The sequence below is a fragment of the Trichomycterus rosablanca genome, chromosome 1 (genome assembly GCF_030014385.1).
Source record: "Trichomycterus rosablanca isolate fTriRos1 chromosome 1, fTriRos1.hap1, whole genome shotgun sequence".
NCBI classification, from domain to species: Eukaryota; Metazoa; Chordata; class Actinopteri; order Siluriformes; family Trichomycteridae; genus Trichomycterus; species Trichomycterus rosablanca.
This window is the reverse complement of record NC_085988.1, coordinates 83,840,802-83,857,621: the sequence shown is the minus strand read 5'-3', so window position 1 is coordinate 83,857,621 and position 16,820 is coordinate 83,840,802. Positions and strand designations below refer to the sequence as shown.

At 42.3% G+C, this 16,820-nt stretch overlaps 1 protein-coding gene across 4 annotated transcripts in view; it reads right to left on the bottom strand.

Moving 5' to 3' along the window:
- The window catches only part of usp6nl (USP6 N-terminal like), a 106,758-nt gene that overhangs the window by 18,783 nt on the left and 71,155 nt on the right, over positions 1 to 16,820 (bottom strand). For all 4 annotated transcript variants that reach the window (XM_062996870.1, XM_062996877.1, XM_062996861.1 and 1 more), the window contains 9 exons: positions 16,275 to 16,355; positions 15,982 to 16,089; positions 10,740 to 10,849; positions 10,434 to 10,482; positions 10,125 to 10,245; positions 7,595 to 7,689; positions 5,062 to 5,127; positions 4,412 to 4,511; positions 3,561 to 3,713 (listed from right to left, as the gene is read on the bottom strand). In XM_062996870.1, the coding sequence (XP_062852940.1) occupies positions 3,561 to 3,713; positions 4,412 to 4,511; positions 5,062 to 5,127; positions 7,595 to 7,689; positions 10,125 to 10,245; positions 10,434 to 10,482; positions 10,740 to 10,849; positions 15,982 to 16,089; positions 16,275 to 16,355 (883 nt within the window). The remainder of the gene's footprint in view (positions 1 to 3,560; positions 3,714 to 4,411; positions 4,512 to 5,061; positions 5,128 to 7,594; positions 7,690 to 10,124; positions 10,246 to 10,433; positions 10,483 to 10,739; positions 10,850 to 15,981; positions 16,090 to 16,274; positions 16,356 to 16,820) is intronic.

The window sequence follows — 16,820 nt, the reverse complement described above, 5'->3', positions numbered from 1 at the left end:
AGTTGTGCACATGAGTAAGTGTGAGTACACTGTGTGTGAGTGTGCATGTGTGTACACACTTGTGTATTTATGTGTGTGCATGTGTGTTAAATGTGCATGTCTGTGCGTACAAGAGTGTACATGACTGTGTGAAACGGCGTGTACATATGCATGTGTACACAAGTGTGTTTATGTGTGTAAAAAAGTGTGAGTGTGTGCACATAAGTAGTGTGTGTGTGTGCACATGACTGTGTGTATTTTAGGGCTGGAACGATTCCTCGAGTAACTCGAGTAATTCGATTACTAAAAATGATCGATTCAAATTTTTTGCATCGAGGAATCGTTTATCCCATACACCGATACACAGCTCACGGTGTTCCGCACGGACTTTCACTTTTACAACGTGATTGCGCTGTGTGCAGGTGGTTCGCGGCAATTAAAAATTGGACGTTAATAAAAGTACATCTAATATGCATTACAACAGGACTGATTTTGATGGGGGGCTGTGTCTTTAAATATCCGTAAGTTTGGATTTACGTGTGCGCGAGTGTTTTAGCTTCACTGTAATGCGAACAGAACTGAGTGTGATTGACGGTGGAGTTTTAAAACGACATGAACTTCTGAATTGTTTATTTACTAAAGTCAGATGTAACGCTGGTTAAGTATCACAATCTAGGCTCTAAATCGCGGTACTAAACAGAAATACAAGAACATGAAGCAACAAGGATTGTTTATAAAGTTTAACACGTCCAGATCTGAAGCAGTCAGGACCAGCTTTGTGATTTTAAAAAGAATATCCAACAATAACAAAGGACTAAAAAACACATGAGGTGATTAGACTCCAAACAAAAAAGTGTAAAGTTTAAAAACCTGCACATTTTGTTCACATTTGTTTGTTTAATTAGTGAAATAATGTTAATGTTTTTACTCTGCCTACGTCTAATATTCTGATTGTAACATCAAAACAGTAACAGATGATTAGAACTGCACAATTTACTGCTTTTAATAGAGTGGGCAGCTGTAGCCTAGTGCTTAAGGTACTGGACTAGTAATTAGAAGGTTGCTGGCAGCCAGGTTGCTGCTGTTGGGCCCTTGAGCAAGGCCCTTAACCTTCAATTGCTCAGACTGTATACTGTAACTGTATTGTAAATCGCTTTGGATAAAGGCGTCTGCTAAATGCTGAAAATGTAATGTAAATGTAAATAAAGAGATAAAATTAATATTGAGCAGAATTAAGTTCACCTTATTGGTCTGGCCCTCCACAACCTTGGAAAATTTAATTGCCCACCCCTGGTTTATTATGTATATTATGTATTATATGTTTATTATGTATATATTTCTCTTTAAACTGTCCTCTATGCAAGTAATAAATATATATAGTTTGTTTCAAGAGACATGTCGTATTTAATCTTATATGTATTTATTTTTGCTCTTTATTAAATCAAAAGTATTTCTTATCCGATTACTCGATTAATCGCTGGAATAATCGATAGAATACTCGATTACAAAAAGAATCGATAGTTGCAGCCCTAGTGTATTTACATTTACATTTTCTGCATTTAGTAGACGCTTTTATCCAAAGCGACTTACATTTATGAGTGAACACATTTTTTGAGCAATTGAGGATTAAGGGCCTTGCTCAGGGGCCCAACAGTGGCAACCTGGTAGTCGTGGGACTTGAACCGGCAACCTACAGATTACTAGTCCACTACCTTAACCACTGAGCTACCACTGTCCACTACCACTGTGTGTAAAGTGTGTGTGTGTACGTGTACACGTGTGTAAAAAGTGTGAAAGTGTGTGTATGGGTGTGTATACATGAGCATGTACATAAGTGTGCATTTGTACACAAGTGTGTGTTTATACATGAGTGTACATACCTGTTAAAGTGTGTGTACACGAGCGTGTGTGTGAATGTGTACGTGTGTAAAAAAAGTGAATGTCTGTGTGCACATAAATGTGTGTGTGTGAACATTAGTGTGTGTGTGTACAAGTGTGTGCACATAAGTATGTGTGTACATGACTGTGTGTGTATGTGTGCATGTGTACATGTCTGCGAAAGTGTGTGTGTGTGTGTGTGTAAAATGTAAATGTCTGTGTGCACATGAGTATGTGTGTGCATGACTGTGTGCATGTGTACATGTCTGTGTGAAGGTGTGTGTGTGTGTGTGCATGTGTACATGTCTGTGTGAAGGTGTGTGTGTGTGTGTGCATGTGTGCATGTCTGTGTGAACGTGTGTGTGTGTGTGTGTGTGTGCATGTGTACATGTCTGTGTGAAGGTGTGTGTGTGTGTGTGCATGTGTACATGTCTGTGTGAAGGTGTGTGTGTGTGTGTGAAGGTGTGTGTGTGTGTGCATGTGTACATGACTGTGTGAAAGTGTGTGTGTATGTGTGCATGTGTACATGTGTGTGAAGGTGTGTGTGTGTGTACATGTGTGTGAAGGTGTGTGTGTGTGTGTGTGTGTGTACATGTCTGTGTGAAGGTGTGTGTGTATGTGTGTGTGTACATGTGTGTGAAGGTGTGTGTGTGTGTGTGTGTGTATACATGTGTGTGAAGGTGTGTATGTGTGTATGTGTGTGTGTGTACATGTGTGTGAAGGTGTGTGTGTGTGTGTGTGTGTACATGTCTGTGTGAAGGTGTGTGTGTGTGTGTGCATGTGTACATGTCTGTGTGAAGGTGTGTGTGTGTGTGTGTGTGTGCATGTCTGTGTGAACGTGTGTGTGTGCATGTGTACATGTCTGTGTGAACGTGTGTGTGTGAGTGTGACTGTGAAAGTGTGTGTGTGAAATGTAAATGTCTGTGTGCACATAAGTATGTGTGTACATGACTGTGTGAAAGTGTGTGTGTGTGTGTGTGTGTGTGTGTGTACATGTCTGTGTGAAAGTGTGTGTGTGTGTGTACATGTCTGTGTGAAGGTGTGTGTATGTGTGTACATGTCTGTGTGTGAAAGTGTGTGTGTATGTGTGCATGTGTACATGTGTGTGAAGGTGTGTGTGTGTGTGTGTACATGACTGTGAAAGTGTGTGTGTGTGTGCATGTGTACATGTGTGTGAAGGTGTGTGTGTGTGTACATGACTGTGAAAGTGTGTGTGTGAAATGTAAATGTCTGTGTGCACATGAGTATGTGTGTACATGACTGTGTGTGAAAGTGTGTGTGAAAGTGTGTGTGTGTGTGTGTGTGTGCATGTTTACACAAGTTTATGTAAGTGCCTGTACATGTGTGTAAAAGTGTGAATGTGTGTGTGTGTACAGGAGCATGTACATAAATGTGCATGTGTACAAAAGTGTGTGTACATGACTGTGTAAAGGTGTGTGTACACAAGTGTATTTATGTGTGTGTACGCGTGTGTAAAAAAAGTGTGTGTGTGTGTGTGCACATAAGAAGTGTGTGTACATTACTGTGTACATAAGTGTGTGTGTGTGTACATAAGTGTGTGTACATGAGTCAGACTGCTGTTTCTGTTATATTGTCCCCCACCTACAGTATATGAGTGTGTGTGTGTGTGTGTGTGTGTGAGTGCGAGTGTGTGTGTGTGTGTGTGAGTGTGTTGAGTGAGTGTGAGCGCGAGTGCTAGTCACCTGGAGGAGGGAGGTCCAGTTTGGCCCGCCTGAGCTCAGACATGCCGCTCTGCAGCTGCTCGATGACGGAATCGTCCTCGTAGAAGAAATCCTTGGACAGGGTCTCCTGCAGGAACTCCACCAGCTCCTCCATGGAGAGCTTTAGCAGGTTCTCTGCGCAGAAACACACACAAGTTGAGACACGCCCAGTTCCCCATGCACAACATCCACGCCAGCCAGCGGCAAACTACTACGCCTCGCCCAGACAGCAGGGGTCGCTGGTGCAGCCCCCCAACCCCAAAATCCCCCGACTGTATTAACAGTTGGAGCTAAGTGCTGAGCGCTCTGACTTCATCGCTTTTCCGTTGACTGATTTATCCTGGTCAGGGTTGTGGTGGGTCCAGTTCCACGGGCAAACCACAGGAGCAAAGCAGGAACACTCTGGACAGGGCGCCAAGCCATCGCAGGGCTTTGCCCCCTCCAGACATAGTCAGTCATGTTCCACATAGTGGGCAGAGCTTTGGGCTGTGCCATGCTGCCCCTGTTGGGCCCCTGAGCAAGGCCCTTAACCCTTTCAAACAAGCTGGTGTATGTTTATATGACATATAATGCGTTCCATCTGCTCTAGATTATTATTACGCCTGTGTAGATGCCTGGTCGGTCAATAGCACCACTAGAGGGCTACTGTAATCGGCCACCTGAGCGCTGTGCTGTTACCCATAATAATTGGTAAGCCTACTTCTGTAGTCCATTCCTCCAGTGGGTTTTAAATTTTGGGCGTGTCCTACATCAATCTCTAGTGCAATTATTAGTCAACACACACACACACACACACACGCACACACACACACACACACACAGGGGTGCTTTACTTTTGTGGAGCTTGAGGATGGTGTAGGACATGGCTGGAAGAACTCGCTCTCCTTCTAGAATATAGATGTCCCATATTCTCAGGGTCAGTGTAAACGGGGTCTGCAGAACACACACACGCAGAACACACACACACACACACACACACACACACACACACACACACACACACACACACAGTCAGTTCCAAATATATGGCCAAAAGTATTTGGACACCCCTCCTGATGACTGGACAAGGACCTTTCCTGGGTGCAGCCCACCCTACTGAACACCTACGGCATGAATTGGGATGAATTGGGATGTCAATTGTGACAATGTCTGACCTCACAAAGGCCCTTTTAACTAAATGGGCACAAATTCTGACAGACGTGCTCCAAAATATTGTGGTTAGCCTTTTTATATGAGGGAAGGGTATGAGATGTCCAACAAGCTCACTGGCAGGTGTCCACATACTTTTGGCCATATAGTTTATAGTCAACAGTGATCAAAATACAGATAAAGATTAAACTACATCAGTGTTTATATTTTTCATTTATATTCAGTGTATGGTCAAGGTCACAACTACAGCAAGAGAGAGAGCGGTGTGTGTGTGTGTGTGTGAGAGAGAGAGAGAGAGAGAGAGAGAGAGAGAGAGAGAGAGAGAGATTCTTACTCGATCCAGAAAGCACTGGAAGAACCACTTCATGGTGTAGAGACTGGTGTAAACTTCCTGATTGTCCTGTAGAGGGAGCCAAACACAAACACCTTCTGATTCAACACTTCTCAACACCAGTGAAACAGTGCAACACAACATTAATATACAACATTACTACACAACATCTACACAACATCACTACACAACAGTGCAACACAACATTAATATACAACATTACTACACAACATCACTACACAACATCACTACACAACAGTGCTATACAACATTACTACACAACATCACTACACAACAGTGCTATACAACATTACTACACAACAGTGCTACACAACATTAATATACAACATTACTACACAACATCACTACACAACATCACTACACAACAGTGCAACACAACATTACTACACAACATCACTACACAACATCGCTACACAATAATACTACACAGCACTACAAAACAGTGCTACACAGTTATACCACACATCACAACACAAGAGTGCTACACTACATCGCTACACTACATCACTACACAACAATGCTACACTATAGTACTACACAACAGTACTCCATAAAAGTACTACACATCAATACTACACAGGTGCTATATAATAGTACTACACAACATCACTGCAATACAGTGCAACACTACACTACACTGCAATACAGTGCTACACAACATAACTGCAATACAGTGCTACACTTCACTGCAATACAGTGCTACACTACATCACTGCAATACAGTGCTACACAACATAACTGCAATACAGTGCTAGGCAATAATACGACATCACTACACAACATCACTGCAATACAGTGCTACACAACATCACTGCAATACAGTGTTACACAACATCACTGCACAAAAGTGTGACACATCAGTGCAATACAGTGCTACACAACTTCACTGCAATACAGTGCTACACATAAATACGACATCACTACACATAAATACGACATCACTACACAACAGTGTTACACATCACTGCACAAAAGTGCGACACATCAGTGCAATACAGTGCTACACAACTTTACTGCAATACAGTGCTACACAACATCACTGCAATACAGTGCTACACAACTTCACTGCAATACAGTGCTAGACAACATCACTGCAATACAGTGCTACACAACTTCACTGCAATACAGTGCTACACATAAATACGACATCACTACACAACAGTGTTACACAACATCACTGCACAAAAGTGCGACATCAGTGCAATACAGTGCTACACAACATCACTGCACAAAAGTGTGACACATCAGTGCAATACAGTGCTACACAACATCACTGCAATACAGTGCTACACAACATCACTGCAATACAGTGCTACACAACTTCACTGCAATACAGTGCTACACAACATCACTGCAATACAGTGCTACATCACTACACAAAAGTGCCACACAGTGCAATACAGTGCTACACAACATGCTGCAATACAGTGCTACACAACATCACTGCAATACAGTGTTACACAACATCACTGCACAAAAGTGCGACACATCTGTGCAATACAGTGCTACACAACATCACTGCAATACAGTGCTACATCACTACACAAAAGTGCCACACAGTGCAATACAGTGCTACACAACATGCTGCAATACAGTGCTACACAACATCACTGCAATACAGTGTTACACAACATCACTGCACAAAAGTGCGACACATCTGTGCAATACAGTGCTACACAACTTCACTGCAATACAGTGCTAGACAATAATACGACATCACTACACAACAGTTACACAACATCACTGCACAAAAGTGCAACACATCAGTGCAATACAGTGCTACACAACATCACTGCAATACAGTGCTACACAACTTCACTGCAATACAGTGCTAGACAATAATACGACATCACTACACAACAGTGTTACACAACATCACTGCACAAAAGTGCGACACATCTGTGCAATACAGTGCTTCACAACATCACTACACAACAGTGCTACACATCACGTTAATGCTAAATTACATCACTACACAACATCACTACACTGTTGGGTTTAGGATACCCTTCCTGCCCTGTTTTTTAGGAACACCTGATAATATAATTCTTTAATCATCAGTCATGAGGCAAAAACATTGGGACTAAAACTGATACCATTCCCATCAAACACCTGAACACACAATTCATCTCATCTGAGGGATTTTCACCAGGACACAACGATGTCCAAATACTTCTGAGCACTAATTCTGCTTTATGGTATTTCCCTCACACACCTGAATGTGCTGACATGGGGTTTGATAATTAGCTGCATTACAACACACACACACACACACACACACACACAGGCTGTTGATCCTCAGTTAATGATCAATGTCGCCTTTCATCAGTTAATCTGCACATCCATTAGTGATGAGCAGACGTGAATCAGGACTGAAGACCTCCGGCTCGTACTGAGACCGTGTCTTTACACCCCCCCCCCCCCCCCCCCCCAACACACACACACACACACACACACACACATTCGACCAATAATATACAACAGCTGGCACAGTGTGAGAAGGTGTGTGTCTTACTAGATGTTGTCTCAGTTTGGGCATCATCTTCTTTAGGATGCGGTCATGATGCTCTTGAAAGCGAAGCAGCTTTGGAAAACCCGGAATAAAGAACCCTGAACACACACACAAAGCATGATGTGATAATGTGATAGTATGTACTTATGAATTGCCATGTAATGTCATGTAGTGTAGTGTGGTGAGATGGGATGTAGTGTGATGTGCTGCAGTGCAATATGATGTAATATAATGCAGTGTGATGTGCTGCAGTGTGATGTATGGTAATGTAATGCATTAAAATGTGATGCAGTGTGATGTAGTGTGATGCAGTTAGATGTGATAAAGTGTTATGTAGTGTGATGTGATGTACTGTAGTTTGATGCATTATGATGTAATGTATGGTAATGTAATGCAATAAAATTTGATGCAGTGTGTAATGCAGTGAGATGTGATGTAGTTTTATGTAATATGATGCAGTGTGTGATGTAAAATGATGCTGTGTGATGTGATGTAGTGATGTGATGCAGTGTGATTAATTGTAATGTGATGTAGTGTAGTACAATGCAGTGTGGTAGTGTGATGCAGCGTGTGTGATGCAGCAAGATGTGATGCAGTGTGATGTATTTTGATGCAGTGTGATGTGATGCAGTGTGATATAAAATGACGCTGCGTGATGTTATGTAGTGATGTGATGCAGTGTGATATATTGTAATGTGATGTGTAGTACAATGCAGTGTGGTAGTGTGATGCAGCGTGTGTGATGCAGCAAGATGTGATGCAGTGTGATGTATTTTGATGCAGTGTGATGTGATGCAGTGTGATATAAAATGACGCTGTGTGATGTGATGTAGTGATGTGATGCAGTGTAAATGTACGGTAATGTAATGCATCGTAATGTGATGCAGTAGTATGATGCAGTGTGATGCATTGAGATGTAATATGATGCAGTGTGATGTGATGTAGTGTGATGAAGCTTGATGTTATGTAGTGTGATGTAACATGATGAAGCGTAATGTATGGTAATGTATTGCATTGTAATGTGATGCAGTGTGTTATGATGCAATGTGATATAGCGTGATGTAATGTATGGTAATGTGATGTAGTGTGATGTACGGTTATGTGATGCATTGTAATGTGATGCAGTGTGTTGCAGTGTGATGTAATGTATGGTACTGTGATGTAGTGTGATGTACGGTTATGTGATGCATTGTAATGTGATGCAGTGTGTTGCAGTGTGATGTAATGTATGGTACTGTAATGTAGTGTGATGTACGGTTATGTGATGCATTGTAATGTGATGTAGTGTGATGTACGGTTATGTGATGCATTGTAATGTGATGCAGTGTGTTGCAGTGTGAAGTAATGTATGGTAATGTGATGTAGTGTGATGTACGGTTATGTGATGTACGGTTATGTGATGCATTGTAATGTGATGTAGTGTGATGTATGGTTATGTGATGCATTGTAATGTGATGTAGTGTGATGTAATATGACGCAGTGTGATATAGTGTGACGTGATGTATGGTAATGTAATGCATTGTAATGTGATGCAGTGTGTTGCAGTGTGATGTAAGGTATGGTAATGTGATGAAATGTGATGTACGGTTATGTGATGCATTGTAATGTGATGTAGTGTGATGTAATATGACGCAGTGTGATATAGTGTGACGTGATGTATGGTAATGTAATGCATTGTAATGTGATGCAGTGTGTTGCAGTGTGATGTAATGTATGGTACTGTGATGTAGTGTGATGTATTGTAATGTGATGTAGTGTGATGTAATATGACGCAGTGTGATATAGTGTGACGTGATGTATGGTAATGTATTGCATTGTAATGTGATGCAGTGTGTTGCAGTGTGATGTAAGGTATGGTAATGTGATATAGTGTGATGTAAGGTATGGTACTGTGATGTAGTGTGATGTACGGTTATGTGATGCATTGTAATGTGATGTAGTGTGATGTAATATGACGCAGTGTGATATAGTGTGACGTGATGTATGGTAATGTAATGCATTGTAATGTGATGCAGTGTGTTGCAGTGTGATGTAATGTATGGTAATGTGATGTAGTGTGATGTATGGTTATGTGATGCATTGTAATGTGATGCAGTGTGTTGCAGTGTGATGTAATGTATGGTAATGTGATGTAGTGTGATGTACGGTTATGTGATGCATTGTAATGTGATGTAGTGTGATGTAATATGACGCAGTGTGATATAGTGTGACGTGATGTATGGTAATGTGATGTAATGTGATGCAGTACGACAAAGTGTGATGTGATGTAATGTGATGCTGTGTGATGTGATGTAATGTGATGGTACACAGGCGTGTGTTACCGTATTGTATGCAGTGTGATGTACGGTAATGTTATGCAATGCGTTGTATGACAACGTGTGATGTGGTGTGATGTGATGTCATGTGCTACAATGTAATGTGATGCTGTGTGATGCATGGTAATGTGATGCAGGGTAATGTGATGCAGTGTGATATAGTGTGATGTGATGTATGGTAATATGATGTAATGTGATGGTACACAGGCGTGTGTTACCGTGCATGGCGTGTCTCTGTCCAGACAGCAGTTTGACCAAAGCCCAGAATGCGTCTTCTTCATCCATGTAGATCAGGAGGAGAGCCGTGATCTGACTCATACCCTGACAATACCCCACCTCCTACACACACACACACACACACACACACACACACACACACACACACACACACACACACAACAAACGTTTCAGTCACACACACACACACACTGGTAACAAAGCTGAAACTCAATATTTGCAGTTCTAAGTCTAAGTCCTTGGCACCGTCTGTGCCAACACCTGGATACACCTGGAATTCAGGAACTTACCTTATTATACATGGAGTACGCTGTGAGGACGTGAAACAGGGCCTGTTGTCTGCAAACACACACACACACACACACACACACACACACACACACACACAACCAACAATCATCATTAACCAACCAATCAGCAAAAAGCCTAATACAGAGAATACAGACGGTGACAGATCTCTATTTGGCCCAACAAGCTCATGGTCGGGCGTCCAAATACTTTTGGCCATAACGTGTACGCGTGCGAGGTTCACACGGAGCGTCGGGTGTCAGTTTATGATCAGGGTCACGGTGCAGGCAGGTGCCAGTGTTACCCACTTGACGTCGTAGCGGCGCATGAACATGATGTGGTCTCTGTAGGTGCGGTTCACGTCCAGGTCGATCTGCCGGACATCGGGAGACAAACCTTTCGCTCGGACCTTCAATTTCTGCACAGAGACAAAAGATTTACATTTCATTTCATTTTAATTGACCGTTTCACGCTGGTCGGGGTCGCGGTGGGTCAGTGGTTGCGAGACAGGGAGCGCCAATCCATCGCAGAGCTCAGACATAGCCAATCATGCCAACATGTCTCTGGACACGCCCAGCCGGATAACACAGCTGAGTTACAAATCCCAGATCTCAGAGGTGGTGGGGTAGCGTAACAGACCACTATGCCACCCGGGCGCCAGCGAGAAACGTCCCAATAGTGACTAATCACAACTAAATCCAAAACTGGATGCCACGCACCCACCTTCGACACAAGTGCAGCCCCCGATCGCTTCTTTTCACCTCCTGGGCGGCGTCTCACAGAGCGATTAGGAACCCAGTTTTAGCAGTCGCCCCTCCCCTTACAGACACAACCAATCGTAACCAATCGTGACGCTTGCGGCACACAAACTCAGGTCTCAGGTGGCGCAGCGGTAAAACATGCTAGCACTCCAGAGCTGACATTCTGAATACATCGTATCAAATATCAGCTCTGCCATCCGGCTAGAGTGAGTGGCTGCCCATACCCTGTTCATAGGGTAGGACAAGCTGGATAGGGACTCCGCATAACTGAGCGAATTACAACCTCTGCTGGCGGGTCGCTGAACACGATCAGGGTGTGGCGCTCTGTACACAAAGCTGATCCACATATGAACTCGCCTCGTGCAGGTGAAAAGATGCAGTCGGCTACTGTGCACTTGTCAGAGGGGGCGTGTGACAGTCTCGCTCTCCTCAATCCGGACGGGGATCAGCACCAGCGGAGAGGAAGCATAATGCAATTGGGTATAAATTGGACGAGCTACAATTGGGAGAAAATGCATTAAAAAAAAAGTTGGGACAGTGTCGTGTTCGCCACTGGGTCACATCACCTTTTTTTTAATTATACTTTTAAATCATTTGAGATTTAAAACTACTCACTGTTGCAGTTTTGTAAGAGAAAGTTTTGCTTGTTTTGTTATTATGTGTAGCGCCGGGAACCTTATTCTGCCTCTGTCCCAACTTCTTGTTCCTACTTATTTTTATTGGTTTGATAAAAGTTTAACACACGATTTTACATAAAAATTAAAATTTTTACTTTTAAGTGTCTCAACTTTTTCCAGACAGGGGTTTGTCGTTACATCACTGGCCAGGTCGTGCCTCATACCTTATAGTATTCACACTAATGCTTGTGTTCTATCTGTCATGAATGTAATACAGCATGATGCATATTGGAAAACAGCCACTGATGATTCTAACCCAAGTGCTTGATTGAAACCTTTAGCTCTTAAGCAGCGATGAGGGTGAATAGCCGCGATTAGCCTCGCCTTTATTTCCTTCGTAACCGTAATCAAGCATCAGCCATTCTAACCATTCCAACCATTGTAATGGATCTCAAATGGACGGAGGAGTCACACCCACGTGTGGCCGCGCATTTGCGTTCATCATCTGTGCATGTCGTCCTCATTAAAGTCATTAGCATTATTGCATTTTCCACACATGCTCAGTACGTCCATGTGAGGGGTGTTAGAGAGACCTCAGAGTTCGGAGGTGCAAAAACTGAAGCCATGCGATGGATCGCCGCACCGGTTGTGCTCAAGTGTTTACTGGTGGAACTGGACCCACCACAACCCTGACCGGGATAAAGTTGTTAATGAAAACATATGAAATGTGTGTTTGTGACCATTTAGTGTGACATGCAATAACAGAGGCCATCAAAAATACACTTTCACACCAGTGTGTTTGTGTGTGTGTGTGTACGAATGTGTGTGTTAGTGATTATGTAAATGTATGTATGGCAGTGTGTGTCTGTGTGTAACGCATGTGTGTGTATGTGTTAGTGATTATGTAAATGTATGTGTATGCTTTTGTGTCAGTGTGTCTGTGTATGTGTGTATGGATGTGTGTGTGTTAGTGTATATGTGAATGTATGTGTGTGAGTGTGTGTGTGTGTGTGTACGAATGTGTGTGTTAGTGATTATGTAAATGTATGTATGGCAGTGTGTGTCTGTGTGTAACCCATGTGTGTGTATGTGTTAGTGATTATGTAAATGTATGTGTATGTGTGTGTCAGTGTGTGTCTGTGTATGTGTGTGTGTTAGTGATTACATAAATGTATGTGTCTGTGTGTGTGTGTATGTGTAAGTGTTTGTGTGTGTCTATGTGCGTCTGTGTATGTGTGTGTCTGTATATGTGTGTGTCTGTGTCTGTGTATGTGTGTGTGTCTGTATATGTGTGTGTGTCTGTGTGTGTGTGTGTCTGTGTGTGTGTGTCTGTGTGGCAGTGTTTGTATGCTTTTGTGTCAGTGTGTCTGTGTATGTGTGTATGAATGTGTGTGTGTTAGTATATGTAAATGTATGTGTGTGGCAGTGTGTGTATGTGTGTAAGTGTTTGTGTCAGTGTCTGTGAGTACGAAAGTGTGTGTGTACGAAAGTGTGTGTGTGTGTGTTAGTGTATATTGTGGCAGTGTGTGTGTCTGTTTATGTGTGTATGTATGTGTGTGTGTGTTAGTGATTACATAAATGTATGTGTGTGGCAGTGTGTGTGTACGTGTTTGTTGCAGTGTGTCTGTGTGTACTATGTGTGTGTGTGTGTGTGTGTTAGTGATTACGTTAATGTATGTGTGTGGCAGTGTGTGAGTCTGTGTGTGTGTGTGTGTGTACGAAAGTGTGTGTGTATGGGTGTGTGTGTGTTAGTGTATATGTAAATGTATGTGTGTGTCTGTATGAATGTGTGTGCGCGCGTTTGTACGTGTTTGTGTCACTGTGTGTGTGTACGAAAGTGTGTGTGTGTGTATGAAAGTGTGTGTGTATGGGTGTGTGTGTTAGTGTATATGTAAATGTATGTGTGTATGAATGTGTGTGTGTGTGTGTGTATGAAAGTGTGTGTGTATGGGTGTGTGTGTTAGTGTATATGTAAATGTATGTGTGTGTGTTAGTGATTACGTTAATGTACAGTGTATCACAAAAGTGAGTACACCCCTCACATTTCTGCAAATATTTCATTATATCTTTTCATGGGACAACACTATAGACATGAAACTTGGATATAACTTAGAGTAGTCAGTGTACAGCTTGTATAGCAGTGTAGATTTACTGTCTTCTGAAAATAACTCAACACACAGCCATTAATGTCTAAATAGCTGCAACATAAGTGAGTACACCCCACAGTGAACATTGTCCAAATTGTGCCCAAATGTGTCCCCCACAGTCCAAATTGTGCCCAAATGTGTCGTTGTCCCTCCCTGGTGTCATGTGTCAAGGTCCCAGGTGTAAATGGGGAGCAGGGCTGTTAAATTTGGTGTTTTGGGTACAATTCTCTCATACTGGCCACTGGATATTCAACATGGCACCTCATGGCAAAGAACTCTCTGAGGATGTGAGAAATAGAATTGTTGCTCTCCACAAAGATGGCCTGGGCTATAAGAAGATTGCTAACACCCTGAAACTGAGCTACAGCATGGTGGCCAAGGTCATACAGCGGTTTTCCAGGACAGGTTCCACTCGGAACAGGCTTTGCCAGGGTCGACCAAAGAAGTTGAGTCCACGTGTTCGGCGTCATATCCAGAGGTTGGCTTTAAAAAATAGACACATGAGTGCTGCCAGCATTGCTGCAGAGGTTGAAGACGTGGGAGGTCAGCCTGTCAGTGCTCAGACCATACGCCGCACACTGCATCAACTCGGTCTGCATGGTCGTCATCCCAGAAGGAAGCTGACGCACAAGAAAGCCAGCAAACAGTTTGCTGAAGACAAGCAGTCCAAGAACATGGATTACTGTAATGCCCTGTGGTCTGACGAGACCAAGATAAACTTGTTTGGCTCAGATGGTGTCCAGCATGTGTGGCGGCGCCCTGGTGAGAAGTACCAAGACAACTGTATCTTGCCTACAGTCAAGCATGGTGGTGGTAGCATCATGGTCTTGGGCTGCATGAGTGTTGCTGGCACTGGGGAGCTGCAGTTCATTGAGGAAAACATGAATTCCAACATGTACTGTGACATTCTGAAACAGAGCATGATCCCCTCCCTTCGAAAACTGGGCCTCATGGCAGTTTTCCAACAGGATAACGACCCCAAACACAACCTCCAAGATGACAACTGCCTTGCTGAGGAAGCTGAAGGTAAAGATGATGGACTAAACCCAATTGAGCACCTGTGGCGCATCCTCAAGTGGAAGGTGGAGGAGTTCAAGGTGTCTAACATCCACCAGCTCCGTGATGTCATCATGGAGGAGTGGAAGAGGATTCCAGTAGCAACCTGTGCAGCTCTGGTGAATTCCATGCCCAGGAGGGTTAAGGCAGTGCTGGATAATAATGGTGGTCACACAAAATATTGACACTTTGGGCACAATTTGGACATGTTCACTGTGGGGTGTACTCACTTATGTTGCAGCCATTTAGACATTAATGGCTGTGTGTTGAGTTATTTTCAGAAGACAGTAAATCTACACTGCTATACAAATTGTACACTGACTACTCTAAGTTATATCCAAGTTTTATTTCTATAGTGTTGTCCCATGAAAAGATATAATAAAATATTTGCAGAAATGTGAGGGGTGTACTCACTTTTGTGATACACTGTATGTGTGTGGCAGTGTGTGTGTGTATGAATGAATGTGTATATGTGTTTGTGTGCACGTCTGTAAGTATTTGTGTCAGTGTCTGTGTGTATGAAAGTGTGTGTGTGTGTGTTAGTGTATATTGTGGCAGTGTGTGTGTCTGTTTATGTGTGTTTGTGTTAGTGATTACATAAATGTATGTGTGTGTGTACGTGTTTGTGGCAGTGTGTCTGTGTGTACTATGTGTGTGTGTGTACTATGTGTGTGTGTACTATGTGTGTGTGTGTGTTAGTGATTACGTTAATGTATGTGTGTGGCAGTGTGTGTCTGTGTATGTGTGAGTGTTTGTATGTCTGTGTATGTGTGTACGAATGTGTGTGTGTGTATCGCTGTTTGTTAGTGTATTTGTAAATGTATGTATGTGGCAGTGTGTGTCTGTATGTGTGTGTGTCAGTGTGGGTTTGTGTTTATGTGTGCCTGTGTGTGTCCCTGTGTGGATGTACTATAGGTGTGAATGTGTGTGTGTGTGTGTATGTGTCTGAGTGTGTGTGTGTGTTTATACCTCATAGAAGTCCTTCTTCTCCTCCCTTATTTTGGGGACGTCGAGGAGAAGAGCCCAAACTTTACCTCGAAGCTGCAGTGGGATTCCTTTATAGATCCTCCTCACCAGCTGCACACACACACACACACACACACACACACACACACACACACACACACACACACACAGATTTTCAGTGTCCCACTGAACGATAGTGGACAGGACTTATTTTGCTCTCCTGGACTCCCAACACCAAATGGCTATGTGAGAGTAGATGCAGCGATGATGAGACGGCTCCAGTATGGAGAACAAACCTTCTCACTGTTCTTGTACTTGTCCCAGCTTTTGATCATCTTTAACCACTTGTCCGTTCTCTCCAGTTCCAGATGTTTTCTCTGAAAGAAACATCAGGATATGCCGCCATGAATCCACAACATGAATAATAAAACACACACACACACACACACCGGACGCTCCGGCGCAGCGACAAAGCAGCAACCTGTTTTTACTGGTGGTTACTGGTGTTCCAGTCTCTAACACTGGAATGAGATCTTCTCACCAAGACAGTGTATCAATTCATCAATAGTTAACAGTAACATAATAATAAGAATAACAACAATATAATAATAATAATAATAACAATATAATAATAATAATAAATAAAAAATAATGATAATAATAATAATAATAAAAACAACAATAATAAAATATAATAATAATAATAAAAATAATAATAATTATACAAATAATAATAATAATATACTGATAATAATAATAATAAAAATAATTATTAATAATAATAATGATGCAAATAATAATAATTAATAATAATAATAATAAAATTAATAAATACATGTTAA